The sequence below is a fragment of the Schistocerca piceifrons genome, chromosome 1 (genome assembly GCF_021461385.2).
Source record: "Schistocerca piceifrons isolate TAMUIC-IGC-003096 chromosome 1, iqSchPice1.1, whole genome shotgun sequence".
Taxonomy (NCBI): Eukaryota; Metazoa; Arthropoda; class Insecta; order Orthoptera; family Acrididae; genus Schistocerca; species Schistocerca piceifrons.
In genome coordinates this window covers 1,098,738,265-1,098,761,319 of record NC_060138.1, presented here as the reverse complement: position 1 = coordinate 1,098,761,319, position 23,055 = coordinate 1,098,738,265, and the positions used below count along the sequence as shown (strand labels likewise).

At 45.0% G+C, this 23,055-nt stretch overlaps 1 protein-coding gene across 1 annotated transcript in view; it reads left to right on the top strand.

Annotated features, from left to right (window-relative positions):
- Nucleotides 1-23,055, top strand: part of LOC124776007 (zinc finger SWIM domain-containing protein 8 homolog) — a 511,151-nt gene that overhangs the window by 432,800 nt on the left and 55,296 nt on the right. The window contains exons 15-18 of the mRNA XM_047250851.1: nt 1,158-1,269; nt 15,579-15,693; nt 16,018-16,298; nt 18,889-19,100. Of these exons, the coding sequence (XP_047106807.1) occupies nt 1,158-1,269; nt 15,579-15,693; nt 16,018-16,298; nt 18,889-19,100 (720 nt within the window). The remainder of the gene's footprint in view (nt 1-1,157; nt 1,270-15,578; nt 15,694-16,017; nt 16,299-18,888; nt 19,101-23,055) is intronic.

The following is a 23,055-nucleotide window of genomic DNA, read 5'->3' as shown; positions in this document are numbered from 1 at the left end:
TTGTATAATATTTTGGAACATAACAAAGTTTATAACATATCTATGCTGTTATATTATGGTGATTTCTGGTTCTCTTTTTCTCCATGAATTTATTAATTAAGTGATTGCAAGTGCTGATCATTCAGGGAAGCAGATGATGACTGAATTGACTGAAAACTACGATTGTTAAGAGATTACGAACAGTATGTTTTATTACAGATATTCAGGAATTATGAACACTTTTAACTACACACAGCTAAGCCACATTCCACATGCCATTATATGTTACCTACGGGGTTTGCACTGAAACTTATGTGGTAACCTACTGAGATGCAAATAACGGCCTAACAGTGCCGACTAGGCCACTGCTTTGACTCAACTTGCAGACTACGACTACAACACTTGTGCTCGTGTCAAGCAACAACTATTACCATCCCCTGAAAAGCACTGTCAGCGATCAAAGAAAATTTCATACCTATCGCCTCAGCAAAACCAGAAGTAGCAATAATACACTGTCTGTGGCGTGACACAAACTTTCAGTTTGAAATACCAGAATTATTTTGAAAAGCTATCTGTTTTCAAATAACACAACCTTATCCCTTTCAAAATACTCTCCATTACAATTAACACACATCCCCCACTGGTGCTTCCACTCTTAAGAACATTTTTTGTAGCTATCTTTGGAAATGGCTGACATATCTTCCCTTGTTTTTTTCCTTGACTTCTTCAATGTTGTCAAATCAGCATCCTTTCATGCCCCTTTTCACACGTGGGGATAAGAAAATGTCACATGGAGCCAGGTCAGGCAAGTAAGATGCGTGGGGTATCAGAACCGTGTCATTTTTATCCAAAACTGTCTAACATAGATGGCTGTGTGTGCATGCGTGTTGTTGTCCTGTCTGCCACAAATTGCGTCTTTTGTAACAAACACTATTGCACAATCGTCTTCAAACTTCCGAATAAAAAGTTTGATTGACTGTCTGACCTGAGGGAACAAAGTCTGAATGAACTACGCCTTTGGCATCCAAAAAGCAAATCAGCATTGTTTAGATGTTTGATTTGACTTGACAACATTTTTTACAGAAAATCTGGATCAGTCTCAAGCTGTTGTTTCAAAGAATCATACAACTTATTGTGGGTTTTATTCCAAACACAATAATCATTGGTTTTGTCCACAGGTTTCGGGTCGAAGAAAAGAAGAACAGAGCTCAGCAGAACCTCCTCTAGGGGCAGTAGTCAATTCTGTTGGGACATCATCAGATGGCTTGCTTCCAGATGTTGCTCCTGGCTGTAAGTGCTTTACACTAACTGAGGAATTGTGTTTTGATGTTATTTTTAAATTTATGCAGACATAATTTTGAGTGAAGATACTTCTGAAAACATGGTAGATTGTACCTCTGCTAGTTGCTGAGTGAATAGTGGAAATACGCTTGTTGGAAATTATTTGAAGAGATAGGAAAACAAGCAGATGGATCAGGAAACAGACTGGAGTGGAAGATGATGATATAACTTAATGAAAATGAAATGGAAGTGAGTGTGAAATGTAGCTGGGCAAATGGATTGTAGATTGACCATAAAGGAGGTTCTTTGTATGATTCACAGAGATATGAAAAGACAGTGACTAATTGGAGGAGTGGATATGTAATATTAGAAAACATGGAGGAGCAGTGTGTGTGGTTAACCTTAAAATTGTAATGCACAGAAAAGTGCAAATGAAACCTATATGTATCAGATAGACACATTCATTTAGAGATGTATATAAAGAATGCCAAAATTATTATTATTATGTCGGTTAGACCGTCAGTGAGAGCGCACCGCTAGTTTCTGCTACTAATATGGCGAGTACACTGTTCGCTTGTTTCATATTTTTACAATCTTCGAACAGGAGCGACTGCAGTAATGGGTAGGAACTGTGATTGTTGTGTACAGATGCGAGCTGAGTTGGCGACCTTTCGCTCACAGCTTCAGGCTGCTTTGGCTTCTGTCTCACAGCTTGAGGCTGCTGCCGAAGGGCGTCACTGGGGGGGGGGATTGAACACGGGGATGCGAGGGATGTCGAGCACGTCCCACGTGTTCTCCGATCAGTCCACTTCTGTGACCACTCCGGGTACTGCCTGCACTGAGGTTGACCCCTCACCTGTGGTCGAATGGGAGATCATTCCAAAGTCGGGCAGGCAGTGAAAAACTTTCCGAGGGGCCGATCGTAGGGCCTCCCCGGTTCATTTGACAAACAGGTTTTGGGCACTATCTGTGGCTGACAATGTCTCTGAGCCGGATGCAGTCATGCACCCTGTTCCAGAGGAAGCTTCTCGGCTCCAAAGGTCTGGGCATTCACAGAGGGTGAGTTGGCTGGTAGTTGGGAGCTCCAACGTTAAGCGCATAATGGGGCCCGTTAGGAACATGGCTGCCAAGGAGGGGAAGGAAGCCAGTGTGTGCACTCAATGTGCATTCCGGGGGGAGTCATTCCAAATTTGGAAAGGGTGCTTCCGGATGCCATGAAGAGTACAGGGTGCAGCCAACTGCAGGTGGTGGCTCATGCCCGTACCAGTGACGTGTATTGCTTTGGAACGGAGCAGATTCTGTCTGGTTTCGGGCGGCTAGCGGAAATGGTAAAGACTGGCAGTCTTGCTTCTGAGATTAAGGCGGAGCTCACCATCTGCAACATCGTCAATACCCCCCAGGGGGTCCACAACTCTTTTGTGGATACATGCGTGGCGAGCACAGGGCACCAAGCTATTGCAGCCTTCTTTCTCTTCAGGGCTGCATTTCCTTCCCTTTCCCATCCTTTCCCCTCCTTGCTCCTTTCCCCTCGCCTTCTCCTCTCCCTCTTGGTGTCCTTGCTTATGTTGGCCCCCGCTATCCTCCTGGTTCTGTTGGTTTTGCAATTCGGCTTTGTTGCGTAATCATCTCCTCCTTTTGGCATTCCCTGGTCCCTCTCTGGGGTTTGACCTCCATTACAAAATTTCTCCTCCGTAGTGTGAGCCATTTGGAGAAGAGCACCTTACCCAGTGTCTCAGACGTGCGCCCTCCTAGTACATTCCACCTTTTCTTTCACGTTGTTGTCTGATGCTAGGGTGCATAGCCAGCACGGTAGCCAGCCCGTGTGGTGGGGTTGCTATGTACCTTTTTGGTTGAGCCCCCTAAACACACAGGGATCACACTTCTGATACCTGAGCTGTGACCTCCTCATGCATACCTCAGAGTGGTTGCTCGTCATCCTGGAGCATCGGAACTCCCGGCAATGGCCGCCGTGCCAGACGGGCCTTGCTGTGGCTGGGTGGCGCCCGTGAGGAGAGCCCCTGATCGGAGTGGGTGGTATCAGGGCAGATGCTATCCAAATGAAACACATACGGGTCCAGTACTCTGGCCGTTCTTCTGCGGCCGTCTCTCTGCGTGGAACTGATTCTTCAAGTGCTGCTTCTCTTGCCCCTTTGGCCTTCCCTTCCATGGCTACCCCCTGGGAAGAGGGTCAGGCCCATCGGCTAGGGGCGAAACCTTTCCCCCGTTATCTAGTTTGCACCAGGTTGATGGAGATACTTTCATCAATACCAACCCTTTATTCTTTGTGGAACACATTGAAGACAAGTTTGGCGAAGTGGACTCCCTGAGCAATATGCGGTCGGGTTCGTTGCTGATCAAAACTGCTTCAGCTGCTCAATCTGCGGCCCTTCGTGCCTGTACCGATCTTGGCACAATTCCTGTGTCCACTACCCCCCACCAGTCTCTAAATATGGTTCAAGGTGTGATTTTTCACAGGAACCTCATCCTTCAAACTGATGAGGAACTTCGGGACAATCTCGGATGGCGGGGTGTTCACTTTGTTCGGCATATTCAGAAGGGTCCAAAAGACAATCGCATTGCTGCTGGTGCCTTTATCCTGGCCTTTGAAGGGGATACCCTCCCTGAGAAAGTTAAGATTATGGTTTATCGATGTGATGTGAAGCCGTACATCCCACCTCCTATGAGGTGTCTTAAGAGCTTGCGTTTTGGCCACATGTCTTCCCGCTGTTCACAGGCCCCTCTCTGTGGTGACTGGACGTCCACTCCATGAGGGGAGTCCATGTGTTCCCCCTCCTGCGTGTGTAAATTGTCATGGCAGTCATTCTCCACGTTCACCAGATTGCCCAGTATATAAGAAGGAAAAGAAGATACAGGAGTATAAGTCCCTCGATCGTTCAACCTACACAGAGGCCCGTAAGAAATATACACGTCTTCACCCTGTGTCCATGACATCTAGTTACGCCTTGGTTACATCTTCACCCCTTCCTCCCCCTTCCTTACCCCCATCCCGGACCCCTCTCCTCCCCCCCCTCCCCTGCTGCTCCCACACCTTCTCCTCTGGGCGCTGCTCCCCCTCCCCAGCCGGAGAAGTGTCCCACTCCTTCGGCACCTGCCGGTCAAGGCCGCCTCTTCCTGGATGCCCCTTCCCGGCACCTTCCAGGCCAAAGGTCTGCTGCCGCGCGACGACTGCGGTCTGTCGGCCCCCAGGTCGCCCGGTCTCTTTCTGTTCCTGATCTTGCTGCAGCTGGCTCCATCTACATCCATACTCCGCAAGCCACCTGACGGTGTGTGGCCAAGGGTACCCTGAGTACCTCTATCGGTTCTCCCTTCTATTCCAGTCTCGTATTGTTCGTGGAAAGGAAGATTGTGAGTATGCTTCTGTGTGGGCTCTAATCTCTCTGATTTTATCCTCATGGTCTCTTCGCGAGATATACGTGGGAGGGAGCAACATACTGCTTGACTCTTCGGTGGAGGTATGTTCCCGAAACTTTAACAAAAGCCCGTACCGAGCTACTGAGCGTTTCTCCTTCAGAGTCTTCCACTGGAGTTTATCTATCATCTCCGTAACGCTTTCGCGATTACCAAATGATCCTGTAACGAAGCGCGCTGCTCTCCGTTGGATCTTCTCTATCTCCACACAGCCCTCCGCGATCTCAGCCTGAAAGGAAGAAGAAACACAAGACCCAGGACAAAGAGCCTGTGCTGTCACCGGAGGTCCCATCCTCGACTTCACAACTGGATTCTGACCTGTCGTTCATGGATGTCACCCCCTCCTTGTTGGTGACGGGTGGGGACCCGGCGGTATGACTGGCTTTAGCGTGTTCAACCCCCATTTAAATCATTGTTCTGTGGTTCTCCAAGGGAATTGTAATGGATACTATCGTCACTTTCCGGAATTGAAATCCCTTCTTTCGTCTTACTGTGCAGCTTGTGGGGTTCTCCAGGAATCTCATGTTACTGATGCTCACTCACCGACCATTTGAGGGTTCCGTGTTTTCTGTCGAAATCGGGTCGGACCCCTGCGGGCTTCTGGTGGCGTTTGTACGTTGGTCCGTACAGACATTGCTAGCAAGTGGATTCCTCTTCAAACTATATTGGAAGCGGTTGCTGTTAGGGTCCACCTAGACTCTGCGGTCACAGTTTGCAATCTTTATCTCCCTCCTGACAAGACTCTTACACCTGCTGCCTTAACTGCCCTTCTTCAGCAACTTCCTCCTCCCTTCCTCCTCCTTGGGGATTTTAATGCTCATCATCCCTTGTGAGGAAGTGGCTTTCCATCTAGACGAGGTCTTCTCATAGACCAGTTTATTGCAGACCACGACTTGTGCCTTCTTAATGATGGCTCCCCTACTCATTTCAGTGCCGGTCATGGTACCTTTTCTGCCATTGATCTTTCTTTTCCCTCTCTCCTCCCTTCATTACACTGCTCGCCACACGACAACCTTTGTGATAGTGACCATTTCCCGTTGATTATCTCGCTCCCTTCCTGCTCCCCGATGGGCAGGTTACCTCGTTGGTCTTTCCAATGCGCCGATTGGCCTCTATACACTGCACAGGTCGTGTTTTCTCCCTCTGTCGGGTTGTATTGATGACGTCGTATGTGACGTGTCTGATGCGATTGTTTGCACTGCTAGCCTTGCTGTCCTGCGCTCATCTGGACCATTTTGTCGCCGGCAAGTCCCATGGTGGAGTACAGCCATTGCCATTGCCATCCGTGATCGCCGTCGAGCTTTGCAACACTTTAAGAGGCACCCATCCGTAGCCAGCCTCACTACCTTTAAACGCCCCCGCGCTAAAGCCTGTTATTTAATCAAACAGAGCAAGTGGATATGTTGGGAATGATTAGTTTCTCCCCTTGGTTCTACTGTCCCTCTGTCATGAGTATGGGCTACAGTTCGTTCTCTCCAAGGTTGCCATCGGCAGTCCACCTTCCCAGGCCTTCACCTCCCAGATGGCCTTTGTACGGACCCATTAGTTCTTGTAGAACATCTTGTGACCCATTTTGCAGTGGCATCAGCATCAGCCTCCTATCCAGCTGCTTTCCTTCACCAGAAACAGCGGGCTGAAGCTTCCACCTTATGTTTTACCCCTTGTGAGTCAGAATCTTACAACGAACCTTTTACTGAATGGGAATTTCTTTCTGCTCTATCTTCTTCTCATGATACGGCCCCTGGCCCAGATTCCACTCATAACCAACTGCTTCAACATCTCAGTGCTCCACAATGGCAACATCTTCTTCGGGTGTTTAACTGTATCTGGCTCCAGGGTGACTTGCCTTCTCAGTGGAGGGATAGCATCGTGGTTCCTGTCCTTAAGCCTGATAAGAACCCCCTATCTGTTGACAGCTATCGGCCAATTAGTTTGACCAATGTTGTTTGTAAGTTACTTGAACGGATGGTAGCCCGTCGGCTCAATTGGGTCCTCGAATCTCGGGATCTATTGTCCCCTTACCAGTGTGGCTTTCGAGAGGGACGGTCTCAATCTTTCATTTACTTCGCTCGGAATCCGCAGTTCGGCAGGCTTTTTCCCAGTGCCGCCATTTGGTTGCAGTGTTTTTTGACCTTTGCAAGGCCTATGACATGGCCTGGCGCCATCACATCTTACTTACCCTCCATCAGTGGGGTCTTCAGGGCCCACTCCCGATTTTTAGCTGCCAGTTCCTGTTCCATCGGTCATTCAGAGTTCGAGTTGGTACTGTTTTTAGTTCTCCACGGACCCAGGAGACGGGCATCCCACAGGGTTCTGTCTTGAGTGTCCTTCTTTTCCTCATTGCTATCGATGGACTTGTGGCCTCTGTCGGTCCTTTGGTCGCCCCTGCCCTCTATGTGGATGATTTCTGCATTTGGGTTAGTTCCTCTTCGATGGCATCTGCAGAACGGCAGCTCACGGGAGCTATACGGCATGCCTCTGCATGGACCCTCTCACATGGGTTTCAATTCTCTCCTTCAAAATTGCGCGTGGTACACTTCTGTCGCCGTACTATGATCCACGCTGATCCAGAGTTCTATCTCGATGCCCAACGATTGCCTGTGGTCCCACAGTTTCGTTTCCTGGGTCTTCTTTTCGACAACAAGCTCACTTGGCTGCCCCATATCAGACTTCTGAAGGTAGGATGTTTCCGTAAACTCTAATGTCCTTCGCTTCCTTGCCTACTCCTCTTGGGGTGCGGACCATTCCCTCCTTCTCCGTCTTTATCGTGCTCTAGTTCTGTCTCGCTTGGACTATGGTTGTCAAGTTTATGGTTCAGCTGCTCCTTCCACACTGCATGTGCTGGATCCAGTCCACCATCGTGGTATTCGTTTGGCCACTGGTGCTCTCCCTACTAGCCCTGTTGATAGTCTCCTGGTTGAAGCTGGCATCCCCCCCCCCCCCCTCCCCCTTTCTGTTCGGTGGTCCCAGCTTCTGGTGTCGCTATCCGTTCCTCTCCCACTCCTCCTTCCTATTCTCTCCTGTTCCCAGACCATGGACGTCGCCCACCCGACTCCCGCCCTCGGGTGGGTTTACCGGTTGGGCTCCACCTTGCGCTTCTTTGCCGTGATTTTCAGCTTCCTTCTTCATCCTGTCTTCCTCGCCCCCCCCCCCCCCCCCCCCCCCGGTTAGTTCCTCGGCCCCCCACCCCCCACCCGGTTCCGGTTAGTTCCTCGGCCTCGAATTCGGATGGATCTCCGCCGAGGTCCGAAAGATTCCATCCCCCCCCGATGGTGTCCCATTCCTTTTTCCGCCAAATTTTATGGGAGTTTCGCGTTGCTGTTGTTTTTTTTGCACTGATGGCTCTAAATCTGCTGATCATGTGGGGTATGCCTTCACGTCCTCTGTTGGAACGGAAAATCATCTGCTGCCACCTACATGTGGGGTGTTTACTGTGGAGTTGATGGCAATTTCCCAGGCCCTTACCTTTATTAAACAGTCCCAACACAACCACGGTTTGTTATGTATGGACTCGATAAGTGGCCTTCTTGCTATTGACCGGTGTTTTTCGCGCCATCCCTTGGTCTCTGCCATCCATTACCATCTCGCTGATATTCACCGTGCTGCTTGTTCCATTGACTTTCTTTGGGTCCCTGGCCATGTGGGTATCCCGGTTAATGAGCTCGCTGATCGTTTGGCTGGGGGAGCAGTCACTTACCCCCCCCGTTTTCTGTAACCCCTCTTGCAGCGGATTTACGGCTTCACATCAAATCCCGCTTCGCACAGTCATGGGCCAATTCTTGGGAGCTACTCCCCTGTCTAATAAACTTTGTGCGATTAAGGTGACGCCAGGCCCGTGGCGTTCTTCCTTTCGCCTCTCCCGAAAGGACTCGACCACACTGTGTCGTCTCCGCATTGGCCATACCAGGCTGACCCATGGTTTTCTTTTGTGTGATGAGCCACCCCCACTTTGTGTTTGTGGAGCCTTCCAATCAGTAGCCCACATTTTGGTTGACTGCCTCCTTCTTTTGGCTCTGCATGCTAAGTACAGACTCCCCCACACTTTGCCTTTGATGTTGGCTGAAGATTCCCGGATGGTCTCTCTGGTTCTCGGTTTCCTCTGGGAAAGTGGTTTTTATTCTCAGTTTTAAGGTTTTTAATCTCTCTCTGGTGTTGGGACAGGGTGGTGAGTGTTTGGGTGTCTCCCACTGTAAGCCGTGTTTGGAGATTCCCGACTCACCTCCCTGACCGAGATCCTCTTTTCTTCCACTTTTACTCTGTTTTTACCCCTTTTTTTTTAAGGATTGGTTAGTCTTCTTTTCCCATACGTACTTCCACATTCTAGCGGTTGCACCTTTTAAGTCACAGGTGGTCTTGCCTATGCTGCTTCAGCATAGCGTTCGGTTCATTCTCTTGCTGACTTCCCTAATTTTGTTTTTACCATTGACAACATGACTGCCCTTTTACGTTTTTAGCCTTTTCCCTTTTATTGTTCCGACTTTCCTGAGATGTCACATTAGTGGAATGGACCACATTTGAAACAAAGGACTGATGACCTTGCTGTTTGGTCCCTTAAACCCCAAACAACCAACCAAGCATCGTCAATAGAACCGACTGTGGTCCTTTGGTGCAGAGCCAAGTGGAGGGTCTGAATCAGAGGCTCGGGCAGTTCTGTGACTGAGTAGGCAGCAGATTCCTTGACTTGTGCCATTGGGTGGTGGGTTTCCGGGTTCCGCTTAATAGGTCAGGAGTCCACTACACACAGGAGGCGGCTACATGGGTAGAGGGGGCTGTGTGGAAGGGACTGGGCGGTTTCTTAGGTTAGAGGGTCTTGGGGAACCACGGAAGGGACGTCCGTCTAAAAGTGGGCAGGTAAAACACTGTAAGGTAGTTGTGAAATGATTGGTATTGTAGTTGTAAATTGTCGTAGCGGTGTTGGGAAAGAACCAAAGCTCCAAGCCATAATAGAAAGCACTGAAGCTCAAAGAGTTGTAGATACAGAGAGCTGGCTAAAGCCAGAAATAAGTTCAGCTGAAATTTTTTCAAACGATCTAACAGTGTTCAGAATGGATAGATTAAATACAATAGGTGGTACAGTATTTATTGCTGGCAGAGGTAGTTTGCCTTGTAGCGAAATTGAAGTAGATAGTTCATGTGAAATAGTATAGGTAGAGGTTATACCTGACAATTGGACTAAACTATTAATTGCATCGTTTTTACCGACCCCCCGACTCAGGAGATATAGTTGCTGAACAGTTCAAAGAAAACTTGAGTCTCATTTCAAATAAGTATCCCACTCATAGAATTACAGTTGGTGGGGATTTCAATGTACCCTCGATGTGCTGGAAAAATTATACATTTAAAGCCGGCGGCAGGCATAAATCGTCTTCCGAAATTGTACTGAATGCTTTCTCAGAAAATTGTTTTGAACAATTAGTTCATGAACCCACTCGAAGCATAAATGGTTGCGAAAGCATACTTGACCTTTTAGCAACAAATAATCATGGACAAATAGTGAGTATTGTTACGAATACAGGGATTAACGACAAAAAGGCAGTTGCTGCTAGGCTGAATACCGTAACACCTACAACCATCAAAAAGAAAAGAAAAGTATATCTATTTAGAAAAGCTGATAAAAGTGCTCTTAACACCTTTTTGAAGAGACAGTCTTAATGTTTTCAGAGAGATAGTTTTGACAGCAATTGAGAGATGTATACCACATAAATTAATAAGTGATGGTACTGACCGTCCATGGTACACAAAACGGGTCAGACGTTGTTGCAGAAGCAACCGAAAAATCATGCCAAATTTAAGAGAATGCAAAATCCCCAAGATTGGCAAGGGTTTACAGAAGTTCGAAATATGACTCGTACTTCAATGCAAGATGCTTTTAATAATTTCCACAACGAAATTCTGTCTCGAAACACGGCAGAAAACCCAAAGAGATTCCGGCCATACATAAAGCACACCAGTGGCAAGGCGCAGTCAATACCTTCACTGTGCGATAACAACAGTGAAGTCACTGATGACAGTGCCACTAAAGCAGAGTTATTAAACACTGTTTTCTGAAACTCCTTCACCAAAGAAGACGAAGTAAATATTCCTGAATTCCAATCAAGAACGACTGCCAAGATGAGAAACATAGAAGTAGATGTGCTCTGTGTAAGGAAGCAGCTTAAATCACTTAATAAAGGCAAGGCCTCCAGTCCAGATTGTATACCAGTCAGGTTCCCCTCAGAGTATGCTGATAAAATAGCTCCATATTTAGCAATTATATACAACCACTCGCTCACAGAAAGATCCGTACCTAAAGACTGGAAAATTGCTCAAGTCACACCAATACCCAAAAAGGGAAGTAGGAGTAATCTGCTGAATTATAGGACTATATCACTAACATCGATTTGGAGTAGGGTTTTGGAACATATACTGTATTCGAACATCATGAAGTACCTCGAAGGAAACGATTTATTGACACATAGGCAGCACGGATTCAGAAAATGTTGTTGTTGTGAAACACAACTAGCTCTATATACTGGTGAAGTAATAAGTGCTATCGACAGGGGATGTCAGATTGATTCCATATTTTCAGATTTCCAGAAGACTTTCGGCACCATTCCTCACAAGCGTCTTCTAACCAAACTGTGTGCCTACGGAGTGTCGCCTCAGTTGTTGTGCGACTGGATTCATGATTTCCTGTCAGAAAGGTCACAGTTTGTAGTAGTAGACGGAAAGTCATAGAGTAAAACAGAAGTAATATCCGGCATTCCCCAAGGAATTGTTATAGGCCCTCTATTGTTCCTGATCTATATTAACAATGTAGGAGACAATCTGAGTAGCTGTCTTAGATTGTTTGCAGATGATGCTATCATTTACCATCTTGGGAAGTCATCAGGTGATCAAAATGACTTTCAAAATGATTTAGATAAGATATCTGTATGGTGTGAAAAGTGGCAGTTGATCCTGAATAAGGAAAACTGTGAAGTTATTCACATGAGTACTGAAAGAAGTCAGCCAAATTTCAATTAAGCGATAAGTCACACAAATATGAAGGCTGTCAATTCAACTAAATACTTAGGTATTACAATTACAAATAACCTAAATTGGAATGATCCCATGGATAATATTGTGGGTAGAGCAAACCAAAGACTGCGATTCATAGGCAGAACACTTAGAAGGTGCAACAGGTCTACTAAAGAGACTGCTTACACCACGCTTGTCCACGCTATTCTGGAGTATTGCTGTGCGGTGTGGGATCCACATCAGGTGGGACTGACGGATGACATCCAAAAAGTATAAAGAAGGGCAGCTCATTTTGTATTATTGCAAAATAGGGGAGATAGTGTCACAGACATGATACGTGAATTGTACCGGCAATCATTAAAACAAAGGAGTTTTTTGTTGCAACGGGATCTTCTCATGAAATTTCAATCACCAGTTTTCTCCTCCGATTGCGAAAACAGTCTGTTGCCACGCACCTACATAGGGAGAAATGATCATCATGATAAAATAAGAGAAATCGGGGCTCGCACAGAATAATTTAAGTGCTCGTTTTTCCCCCGTGCCATTCGAGAGTGGAACGGTAGAGAGGCAGCTTGAAGGAGGTTCATTGAACCCTCCACCGGGCACTTTATTGTGAATAGCAGAGTAATCACGTAGATGTAGCTGTAGATCATCATTATTTTCTTCTGAATGGGCCAACTAAGGACTAAATGACAATTTCTTTTCCTTATGGGGCTGGCACGTATTCAGTATTTATTGACAATACTAGTTTTGTCAAAACTTCAATATATTGAAGTGACACTCTTACCCCAGTAATATTCTAAGTTGGTGATGTAGTTTTATGATGTTAAGCTGTGTGTGCTGAAATTATATCAGCTGTAGCCGGTGAACAACAGAAAAAAACAAAAACAAAAAATGTAGTGGGGTCCAAGAGTGGCTGGAGGAGTGGAGGAGCGACTTGTCACATATTAATTTACTGACTAAAATCATAACCGTGGACCCAAAAGTTCTCGTAAACTATTTGTGGATGAGTCCTGCATCTTTAGACAAATTATTAATGGTCATGCAACATAAAGTATAGAAGCATAATATGTTAATGAAAATGGCAATGGCAGCCGAAGAGATTAGGTGTAACTTTGATATTTTTGGCGACAGGCAGGTCATGTTAATGTTTGAAGTTTAGTGCTTCAGTATCAGCAAACACATTTAGGAAAAGTGATATTGGAATATATGAAATAATTGTATCTGTCTTACAATAATATATTCAGATTATTAACATAAATTATTTCTTTATAAAGTGGTGATGATGACAAGTATTTTGCAGTCCTTTTACTACTCGTTGCATATATATGGCGTACTTTCCAAATACAACTTTTTTCTACACTGCTATGTAATTCAACAAGCCAATGGACGTACACTGTGTTTTCAAATGAATAAAGAAAACAGTGTCACAGTGTGTCCTCCATTGACCACCCTAAAGTGGTAAACTATAAATGTATTGAAGCCTTGTGTTTGGTTCATGATGTCCTGCAAATATTATATGGTGAATATTATCAAACTGTCGATTCTCCACCTCACATGTTCATTACATACTGACAATATTGAGAATCTTTTTTGGGGCCATCAGTAGTGCTCATCAATATTTTTAGTACTGACGATATGTTGATATGCACCCTCAGATGGTCGGTATATTTATGGTTTGACAAAATTGTTGATTGTGTGAGTGCCTCTTTACTTGGTGCCTGACCCTCTCCCCTCCCTATACTCTTTCATCCATTCTCTGTGTTTTTCTTCCTGTCTTCTAACCACTTCAGACTAGTTTTTTCACTCTACTATCATGTAATCCTTCCATATTCAATACTTCTTCCCTAAACACTTCTGTCTGTTGTTTCTTCAGCTTTGTTTTGTAATTCCATTTTTTACTTTGTGGATCTTACTCATTGACTTTTTATCCGACATATATTTGAAGGTATTTTTGATTAATCTACTGTCTTGCATTAGATACAAATATCCAAAAAATAAGTCTTCTTTTTCTCATTACTTCTGATATGTTTTCTATGTTTTGATAAATTTCATCATTAATTCATAATTAGTAATGCCATAGTTTCTCATGGGCCTAATATTTTACTAAAGATTCACCTCTCCAGTACTTTGAATTCATCTATAGATATTCTAACTTCCCTACTGTATTGTAATGCCTAATTTTTGGAATTTTAGACACACATTTTTTTATTGTTAAGGTCTTCAGTTATATTCTGTGCCCTTTGCATTTTATGTTTCCTTTCTTCTGCAGCAGATCCAGTCAGACAATTTTCTTGCTTATCTCTCTAAGGAAAGTTAAAATGCTTAAATATTTTAACTTTCTCTATTTGGTCCGTATTTGTTTTCAGAAATTTCAATGAATTTCTTAATATTCAGTAAATTATTATTATTTTCTTTCCCTTGCAGAAATTCTAAAACTGGACTTACTGGATATTTTTTTCTAAAATATTATCGTGTGTTACAGCAAATGTCACATTTTGAGATAGTATGTCTGTAAATGCAAGACCGTTTATTTCATTTTTTTTTTCCACTTCCCAACCTTGTTAGTGAAGTCTTATTATTGGTTTTGGATTCGAAAGTCTCAATTTTTTTTTTTTTTTTTTATAGAACACAATATGGAAATACTAGAGTAAACAAATAAGTATGTGAGTTGCAAGTATGCACAAATACAACAGTTACTTGAAATAATCCATCTGATTTGTATAACTGAACATTTGTATAACTCACATGACATGTTAGTTGAAACAAACTGGAAATAGAAAGGCAAGAGGAACAGTATCTGTACATTGTACCTGAATAACTTGTTTCGTAATTGACATATTTTTTTCCATCTGTGGCCACATATAATTACAAGAGGAAAATAGTGTTTGTATTGACAGAACTGCTGTTGGGTGCTGACCTATTACAGTTAAAGCACACACATGAAAAAGAGTTATGTTGTTTTCCATAAGTGTGCTTACGAAGTAGCAGAAAATGAGATATACCATATTGGCCTGTATAATTTTGAGGTAGAGTTGGGTGGATGAGAAACTCCATGGAGAAAATTTGTCAGATTACTTACAGAAAATTTGTCAGATTACTTACTTATAAAAACTATTCACTGTATGTTCTCTCTCTCTCTCTCTCTCTCTCTCTCTCTCTCTCTCTCTATCTTTCTCCCCCCCCCCCCTCCCGCCTGCCCCCTGTACCCCTATCCCCCTGGCAGATTAAAACTGCGTATGGGACCACGACTCAAAACCTGAACCTAAGTCTTTCATGAGCCAGTGCTGTACTGACTGATTTTTCCAGGCCCGCCTCCTGACCTGCCCTTACAGTTTTACTTCCACAAGTACCTCTCTTCTATTATATTGTGATAAATATCTTTGTCACTCTCCTCCAGAAGTACTTTGTCCTCACTAACTTACAGGCCATTGGATATGCAGCCCTTCTTGAAGTCTCGTTGATAACATCAGTGATATTGTGTGCCATCAAGAGGGAATCCTCTCACACATAAGGCTGACTGGTAGTCTGTTGATCTTGCCAGTGTATGATGGCCTTGTAAAAGCCACTTGGAATAATGTATATAGAGACGGTCTTCAAATTTCATGTTACTAACTAGATCAAATACTTGCAGTTTTGAACGCTCACCTCCACTGGGCCGATCGTCTGTGCAGCAATTAAGGAATGAGGACTGCAGTTAAAGTTTCTTTCATGCAAAAATATACTGGTATTTGTAGGTTCACGCAAAGCAGATAAGCTGCGCCCTAATTTTTTGTGCCATAATTTTGTGGAAAAAACACAACTTATATTTGGGTCAATATGGTAAAGTGATTTAGATTTTGTAAGAATTTTGACGAGTAATTGGTAGAAATCGTTATTTGCTTTTATAGGTTCTGGCAGTCGTCCACACAGTGCAACAAGTGCGGAGTTGGAGCAGGCAATGTCGGGACTTTGCATTAGTAGTCCTCCAAACCCCATGCCACCACCTCGTACAAAGGAGTCGCGGTGAGTAATTGTTTATTATCTATGAATAATAACCATAAAAGATCCCTGCATGTGAACAAAAATGTTAGTATATTAAGTGAAATAAACTGATTATTTAAAAAAAAAATTGTGGAGTGATTATGACACATTATTACTGATGAGAGAGAGAGAGAGAGAGAGAGAGAGAGAGAGAGAGAGAGAGAGAGAGAGAGAATGAAAGTTTTGTTAAATTGTTCATCACTTTACACCCAATTTCTTATCCATAAAATTAAACTAGAGGTTGTAATAAATTTTAGGAGTGAATTTAATTTTTCTCTGATTGCATATGATTTGATCTCTAATTAGGTACAAGGGCAAGCGTGCATATCCGTCCGTCCCGAACCAGCCATCTGAAGCTAGTGCCCACTTTATGTTCGAACTAGCCAAGACAGTTTTGTTGAAGGCTGGCGGCAACAGCAGCACGTCACTCTTCACGCAGGCTTCCACGTCACAGAATCATCATGGCCCACACCGTGTGTTGCATATATGTGCATTCCAGCTGGGTCTTTACGCACTTGGACTTCACAACTGTGTGTCGCCAAACTGGCTCAGCCGCACATACTCTTCACATGTCTCTTGGATAACAGGTAGGATATGATGTGATAATGCATTTTCCTGAAAATTGTGAACAACCTATTTGCAGCTCGCTTGTCTGATACAGTTGTGAAACAGTTACATATGAAAATTACTGTTTGTTATTATTTTGAAGGAATTATTACTTGGGAAGACTACAATTAAAATACATCTTCATTTTATCTTTCGATCTACCCCCTCCCCCCTCCTCCTCTAGTTCCTGTCGTTTATTCACAAGATGTGCATGGACAAATAATGGGAAATACAGGACGGAATAGTGACTATAATGAAAAGGATGGGTTGTTACTCACTGTATAGTGGCGATGTTGACTCCTTATAGGCACAACAAAGAGACTGTCAAACAAGGAAGCTTTTGGCCAAAAGGCCTTCTACTGAATTAGACAACATAAGTTCAGCAATGGAAAATCCAGGATGGAATATGTGTGTGTGTGTGTGTGTTCTATCACTGACGAAAGCCTTGTTGGCCGAAAGCTCGTTTTGTGACAGTCTTTTTGTTGTATGTATCTGTGACTCGGCTACTCTGCTATATGATGAGTAGCAACTATCCTTTCCATAATATTGTTAGACCACACACACACACACACACACACACACACACACACACACACACACACACAAAACCACTGCCTCTGGCTGCCGTGGCCTGGCTGTAAGCAACCTGGGTGGTGGGAGTAAGGAGGAAGCTGAGGTGAAGAGGGGAGGATAGCAGGGTAGAGGTGTACACAGTGAAGTGCTGCTCCTGGAAGCCTACAGTGTGAGGTAGGGAAGGGTAGGGCAGCAAGTTGGAGTGGGGAGGTTAGATGGAGGTTGTGGGAGGTCAGAGTAGGGGAGGGGGGGAGGGCAGGGAAAGGGGGAGGGGCAGGAAATAAAATAAGTAAAAATACTGTATGCATTGGTGGAATGAGTGCTGTGTAATGCTGGAATGGGAACAGGAAAGTGGCTGAGGTAAGGAAGATGACTAACATAGGTTGAGCCAGGAGGGTTACCAGACTGTAGGATGTATTGCAGGGAGAGTTATCACCTGTGCAACTGAGAAAAGATGGTGTTGGTAGGAAGACTCCAGATGGTATATGCTGTGAATCAGTCATTTAAATGAAGAGTGCTGTGTGGGGCATCATGCTCAGCAACTGGGTAGTCCAGCTGTTTCTTGGCCACAGTATGTCGGTGTCCATTCATGTGGACAGATGAGCTTGTTGGTTGTCTTGCCCACATAGAACACTGCACACTGGTTCATGACTGGTTCCACAGAGAGCTCTGCATTTGATGGGAGTCGGTGATGTTTGTGACTGGACTGGAGTAGATGATGGTGTGAGGATGTACGAGACAGGTGTTGCATCTAGTTCTGTTGTAGGGGTGTGAGCCATGAGGCAAGGGGTTGGAAGCAGGGGTTGAGTAGGGATGGACAAGGATATTGTGTAGGTTTAGCGAGTGGCGGAATACCACTTTGGGAGGGGTGGGAAGGATAGTGGGTAGGACATTTCCTCATTTCACGGCATAGTGAGAAGTAGTTGAAACCCTGATGGAGAACGTGCTGCAGTTGCTCCAGTCCTGGTTGGTACTGAATCACAAGGGAAATGCTCCTCTGTGGCCAGATGGTGGGAGTTCAGGAGGTGGGATAGTGACTAGAGCGATAAGGCCTTGGCAGCCAGAGAGAGAGGTTGTGTGTGTGTGTGTGTGTGTGTGTGTGTGTGTGTGTGTGTACGTCGTCTAATTTGGAAGAAGCCTTTTGACCAAAAGTTAACTTGTTTGGCAGTTTTTTTTGTTGTGCCCATTTGTACTCAACATCTCCATATATGATATTCATGGACAGTATCATCTGAAAGGCAATATTTTTCTCTATACACAACAAAATATTCTCATCCTACAATTCCCAATGTAAATTTCTTCTGCCTTTTCCGCCCACCGAGCGAGGTGGCGCAGTGGTTAGCACACTGGACTCGCATTCGGGAGGATGACGGTTCAATCCCGTCTCCGGCCATCCTGATTTAGGTTTTCCGTAATTTCCCTAAATCGCTTCAGGCAAATGCCGGGATGGTTCCTTTGAAAGGGCACGGCCGATTTCCTTCCCCATCCTTCCCTCACCCGAGCTTGCGCTCTGTCTCTAATGACCTCGGTGTCGACGGGACGTTAAACACTAATCTCCTCCTCCTCCTCCTTTTCCGCCCAAATACTCTTAGTTTTCCACAGCTCCTTGTACAATCGATTCAAGTGGTTATCCTTCTACATCTCATGTTTATTTTGTGTGTTATCTTCACATTTTTCCTTATAAAGTAAACACCTCAGATTTTCCTTCAGTATTCTCCTTCTTATCACACTCCCCCCCCCCCCCCCCCCTGCCCCCCCTCTAGCCCTCATCTGTCTACTTTCTCCTCTCATTCATATACTCCACTCAATAACTCTTCACCCCAGTTGACTTTGAATATCAGGACAATGTAACTGGTTCCTTCCATTACTTGCATTCCACTATGTACTTTCCATTAACAGTATAGCAGTACACTTACATGTGAACTTTGATTTAGTATTTCTGTAATTTCATTTTAAAAAAACTGTTTATTAAAAATCTATTTGTATTACTTGTTCCAGGTCAGGCCACAGAGATTGGAGCACCAGCTATTTCCTTCCTAATAGACACGTGGGAAGGCCACCTTACACCACCAGAAGCAGTCAGTATTGCTGACAGAGCTTCACGCGGTTGTGATGCCAACATAGTACGGGCAGCGGCTGAGCTTGCACTGTCCTGTTTGCCCCATGCACATGCACTCAACCCAAATGAAATACAGCGAGCTATATTGCAGGTATGGAGGATAGTAATTGTTTTTCATATATTTTTGTTTGTGTGAAAAAAAAATAAAAAAATACAGAATTAACGTTTTGTTCTTCACAAATGCATACAAAAACATTCTATAAAAGAAACTGAACGTTAATGCACTTATCTTAAATTATTATCGTGAAGATAACAAAACTAAGCAGGTCGGTGTTCGTGTGTGTGTCTTGTCACTGCCATACATGCTCTGCCTCCTCTTCAACCACTTCCTGCATCCCAAGTAGTGTGGAACAATAGGGATATCCTGGTAATTAAATTGGATTCATTGACATACTCTTGTGGGTCAGATGTTGCAGTGGCAGCAACACTGTTGGCTGCAGCGCAGCGTGTACACAATACACAGGCTATGAGGCAAGGTCAGTCAGTGTTTGGGAAGTTCGATCCAGTGACTGTCGACTGTTTGTAGTGTGACGTGTTGGTGAGGTATCCACGACTGCTGAGGGTAAAATCCATGACTGACTGACATTGTTCTTTAGATACTTTAAAGGGTGTGCTATTGTATAGGAAGCCCCCTGGTGTGATCCCCTCTACTCAGCAGTGGGAAAGGACCATTGTACCGTGGCTGTAGTGCCAATCTGACTGAGTCCATATGGATTATCACTAGCAAATCTGTTCAGAAGCCATGATGATAGCACTTGCACTAAGAAGTCAATGGAAAGCATAGAGGCTACCTTAAACCAGTCCAAGTATGGATGCTCCAATATCAGATTTTTACACCGGTCAGAGGCCTGAGAAGAATAAGGGAAGTGACATATTAACGATGCCTTTAAAGTTCTATGCCACCAATCTTCCATATCATTACTAGAGGGGTGGTAACTGATTGTGTGTTGTTGGTGAAAGCTGCACAATTTGGCTAGTTCCAGGATCAGAGTGGTTTCAAACTGGTGGCCTTCATTGGTTGTAACATGGAGAGGGCACCATAATATCACAATCCATGTATACCTAAGTGTTTTTGTCATAGCCTCATCTAAGATGTCAGTGATCAGGGTTGCTTCCACCCACCACATACATCTATTGCTATCCTCCTAGGTGGCTCGCCACTCTTTGGTGAGCTTGTTCTTGGCTACCGTGCGCCCCCAGCCTTTGTGGTACCTTTTCCCTTCTGTGCTGCATGTCTATCCTCTTTCCATTCTTGTGTGGAACATGCCTAGTATATTTTTGGGAATATTTTCTGAATTTTCAGTAGCTCGGCATCAGAACAGTCAATCTATTGTTCTTTCTGTCGGTCTTTCTTTCTTTCCTTCTTCCTTTCTTCATTCCCCTTCTCCTATCTGTCCTCTGCTTCACCATTTGAGGTTCCTCTTTTTCTTCTTCCTCCCTGTGTGCACCTGAAGGCTGGCCCATGCATTTGGCACATCACAGGTGACTTGGAAACGTGTAAATTCCCAGCCCTGGCTCGACAGGTAAGTTTACACATACCCCCTGGTACAGGCTAGACCCAGGGAGGGGCGATTGCCTGAGCTGTTAACCTTCTCAAATTGTCATTTGGTCCCTCCGTCAGGAGTTCAGGAGGTGTGACCTGAAGTGTGAACAATCACCTAAGGTGGTGGCCCCCCGCTGAAGGGGGGAGGCAGTTGGAATGAGTGCACCCATCGGAGACGCTGTCAATCGTAGAGGATTTTCTCACAATGAACCAGTCATCTTCATCTCAGTCTACGTCTAGTAAATGTAAACAGAATGAGGCTAATAATTAAGACACTCCCAGCTGCACCTCAGTTTCTCCAGGCTTCACATACTGAAGAGGGTCAGTCCTTTGCAATGTTTAATCCAATCATTATTCAAAAAGTTATTGCAATTGCAGGCTCTGTGAAATCCTGCTCTTGTTTACACAATGGCACTTTGCTTTTGGAGATGAATTGTGATTCTCAAGCCTAACAACATCTTGCGACTGACTCCTCCATGGCTATCCTGTTTGTATCGAGGTCCATTGAACCCTGAATTCTTCGCTTGGTGTAATTTACACTAGGCTGCCCATTGGTATGACCAAGGGGAGAAATCCAGGCTTACCTCTCCGATTGATCAGGGCATCACTGCAGTGCATTGGGTGATGACAAAGGTTGCTGCATCCTTAGTGCTTACACACATTCTTTTTTTCTCATGTTCGATAGAGTAGTGTTTGCATCAAAGATCAAAGCAGGCTATGAAGTCATCACAGTAGGGCCATTCATTCCAAACTCGATGCGCTGCTACCAGTATCAACGTTACAACCACACTCAAATGTCCTATCCAAACTGTGCCAAGTGTGTTACATGTGGTAGGGATGCTCTCGAGGGCGATTTTCCACCTCCTTCTCCCCACTGTACCAGTTGCAGTGGTGCCTTGCAGCCTCATTCCTAGAATTTCCCATGTATCTTGATGAGCGGGCCATCCAGGTGAAGGAGAAAGTACCTTAAGGTGTTGCTCACAATTTAATGGCTAGTCGATAGCTCTGCATTTTACCATCTGTCACCTACAGTACCATTCTTGCTACACCTCGCTCCTCAAAGGAAATAACCAAGTGGACTAGCGACCTTCGATTCCGTTTGGTGGTTGTTAAATCACCCAGTGTCACGATAGCATCCCTGTCTCCTTCTCCTCCAACTGTGTAACAAGCCACCAAATTTTTGCCTCCGGCAGTGAAATCACCTGCTACACAATCTGCAGGCCAGCAAGGACAGAGGGAATAATCATGCAAAGACTTCTTGTGACCTTCCAGCCAACAAACAACTGAATCTTCATCTACCAACCGCAAAGGCTCCAAGAAGTCAAAGGCAAATGGTCTTCTCCTTTGCTGACTCTGAGATCCTCTTCAGCAGTGTTGCCATATGATAGTCTCACCCGATCAACATCTTTCACCAGTGCGCACTGCCAACCATTTTTCTGCCCTGGAATTCGCAGACCAACTGAGTGAGAATACCGATGCATCTTTAGATCTGATGGATCAGAATCCTCCAGCCTCTGTGCCCTGAGCAAGTGAGTCTTCAAAGGCTGGTGCTCGGTAGCCGCCAAGGTGACACTCTTTCATTTTTCCCCTCCTCCTCTTTCCGCATCATGACTCTTCACCAACGCAATGTTCGTGGCGTTAGATCCAACAAGGAGGAATTACGGCTGCTCTTGGAACTGCAGTGTCGCAATTGTTCTCTGCCTCCAGGAAACAAAATTGCATCCGCATGACTGCTTTGGCCTCTCGTATTTATTTCCAGTCCACTTTGACCTTCCTGCTGAGGATGGCTTTCCGTCTCATAGGGAAGTCATGCTGCTCATCCAGAATGATGTTCGTAGTCAGACCATGTCATTGAAAAAACTGGCTGCTAGCTTTTGCAGTCCTGATTTTCCTTCCTTGCTTCGCCTTTTCCCTTTGTACCATCTGCATCTCTTTGTCACTTCGTGTTACCAGGGCAGACTTTCTCCAGCTTGGCAAGCAATGCCCTCAACCGTTTTTGTTGCTAGAATGAGATTTTCACTCTGCAGCGGAGTTTGCGCTGATATGAAACTTCCTGGCAGATTAAAACTGTGTGCCCGACCGAGACTCGAACTCGGGACCTTTGCCTTTCGCGGGCAAGTGCTCTACCAACTGAGCTACTGAAGCTCGACTCACGCCCGGTACTCACAGCTTTACTTCTGCCAGTACCTCGTCTCCTACCTTCCAAACTTTACAGAAGCTCTCCTGCGAACCTTGCAGAACTAGCACTCCTGAAAGAAAGGATATTGCGGAGACATGGCTTAGCCACAGCCTGGGGGATGTTGACTTCAATGCACACCATCCCTTTTGTGGCTTTCCTAGTACCTGTCAGAGAGGTGCCCTCTTGGGTGACCACCTCAGTCAACTCAACCTCATCTTCCTTACCACTGGAGCACACACTCGTTCCTTTCAGACTCCACGCACACCTGTTCCATTTGGACCTCTCATTCTTCACTGCCCAGCTTGCACGACATCTTGAGTGGTC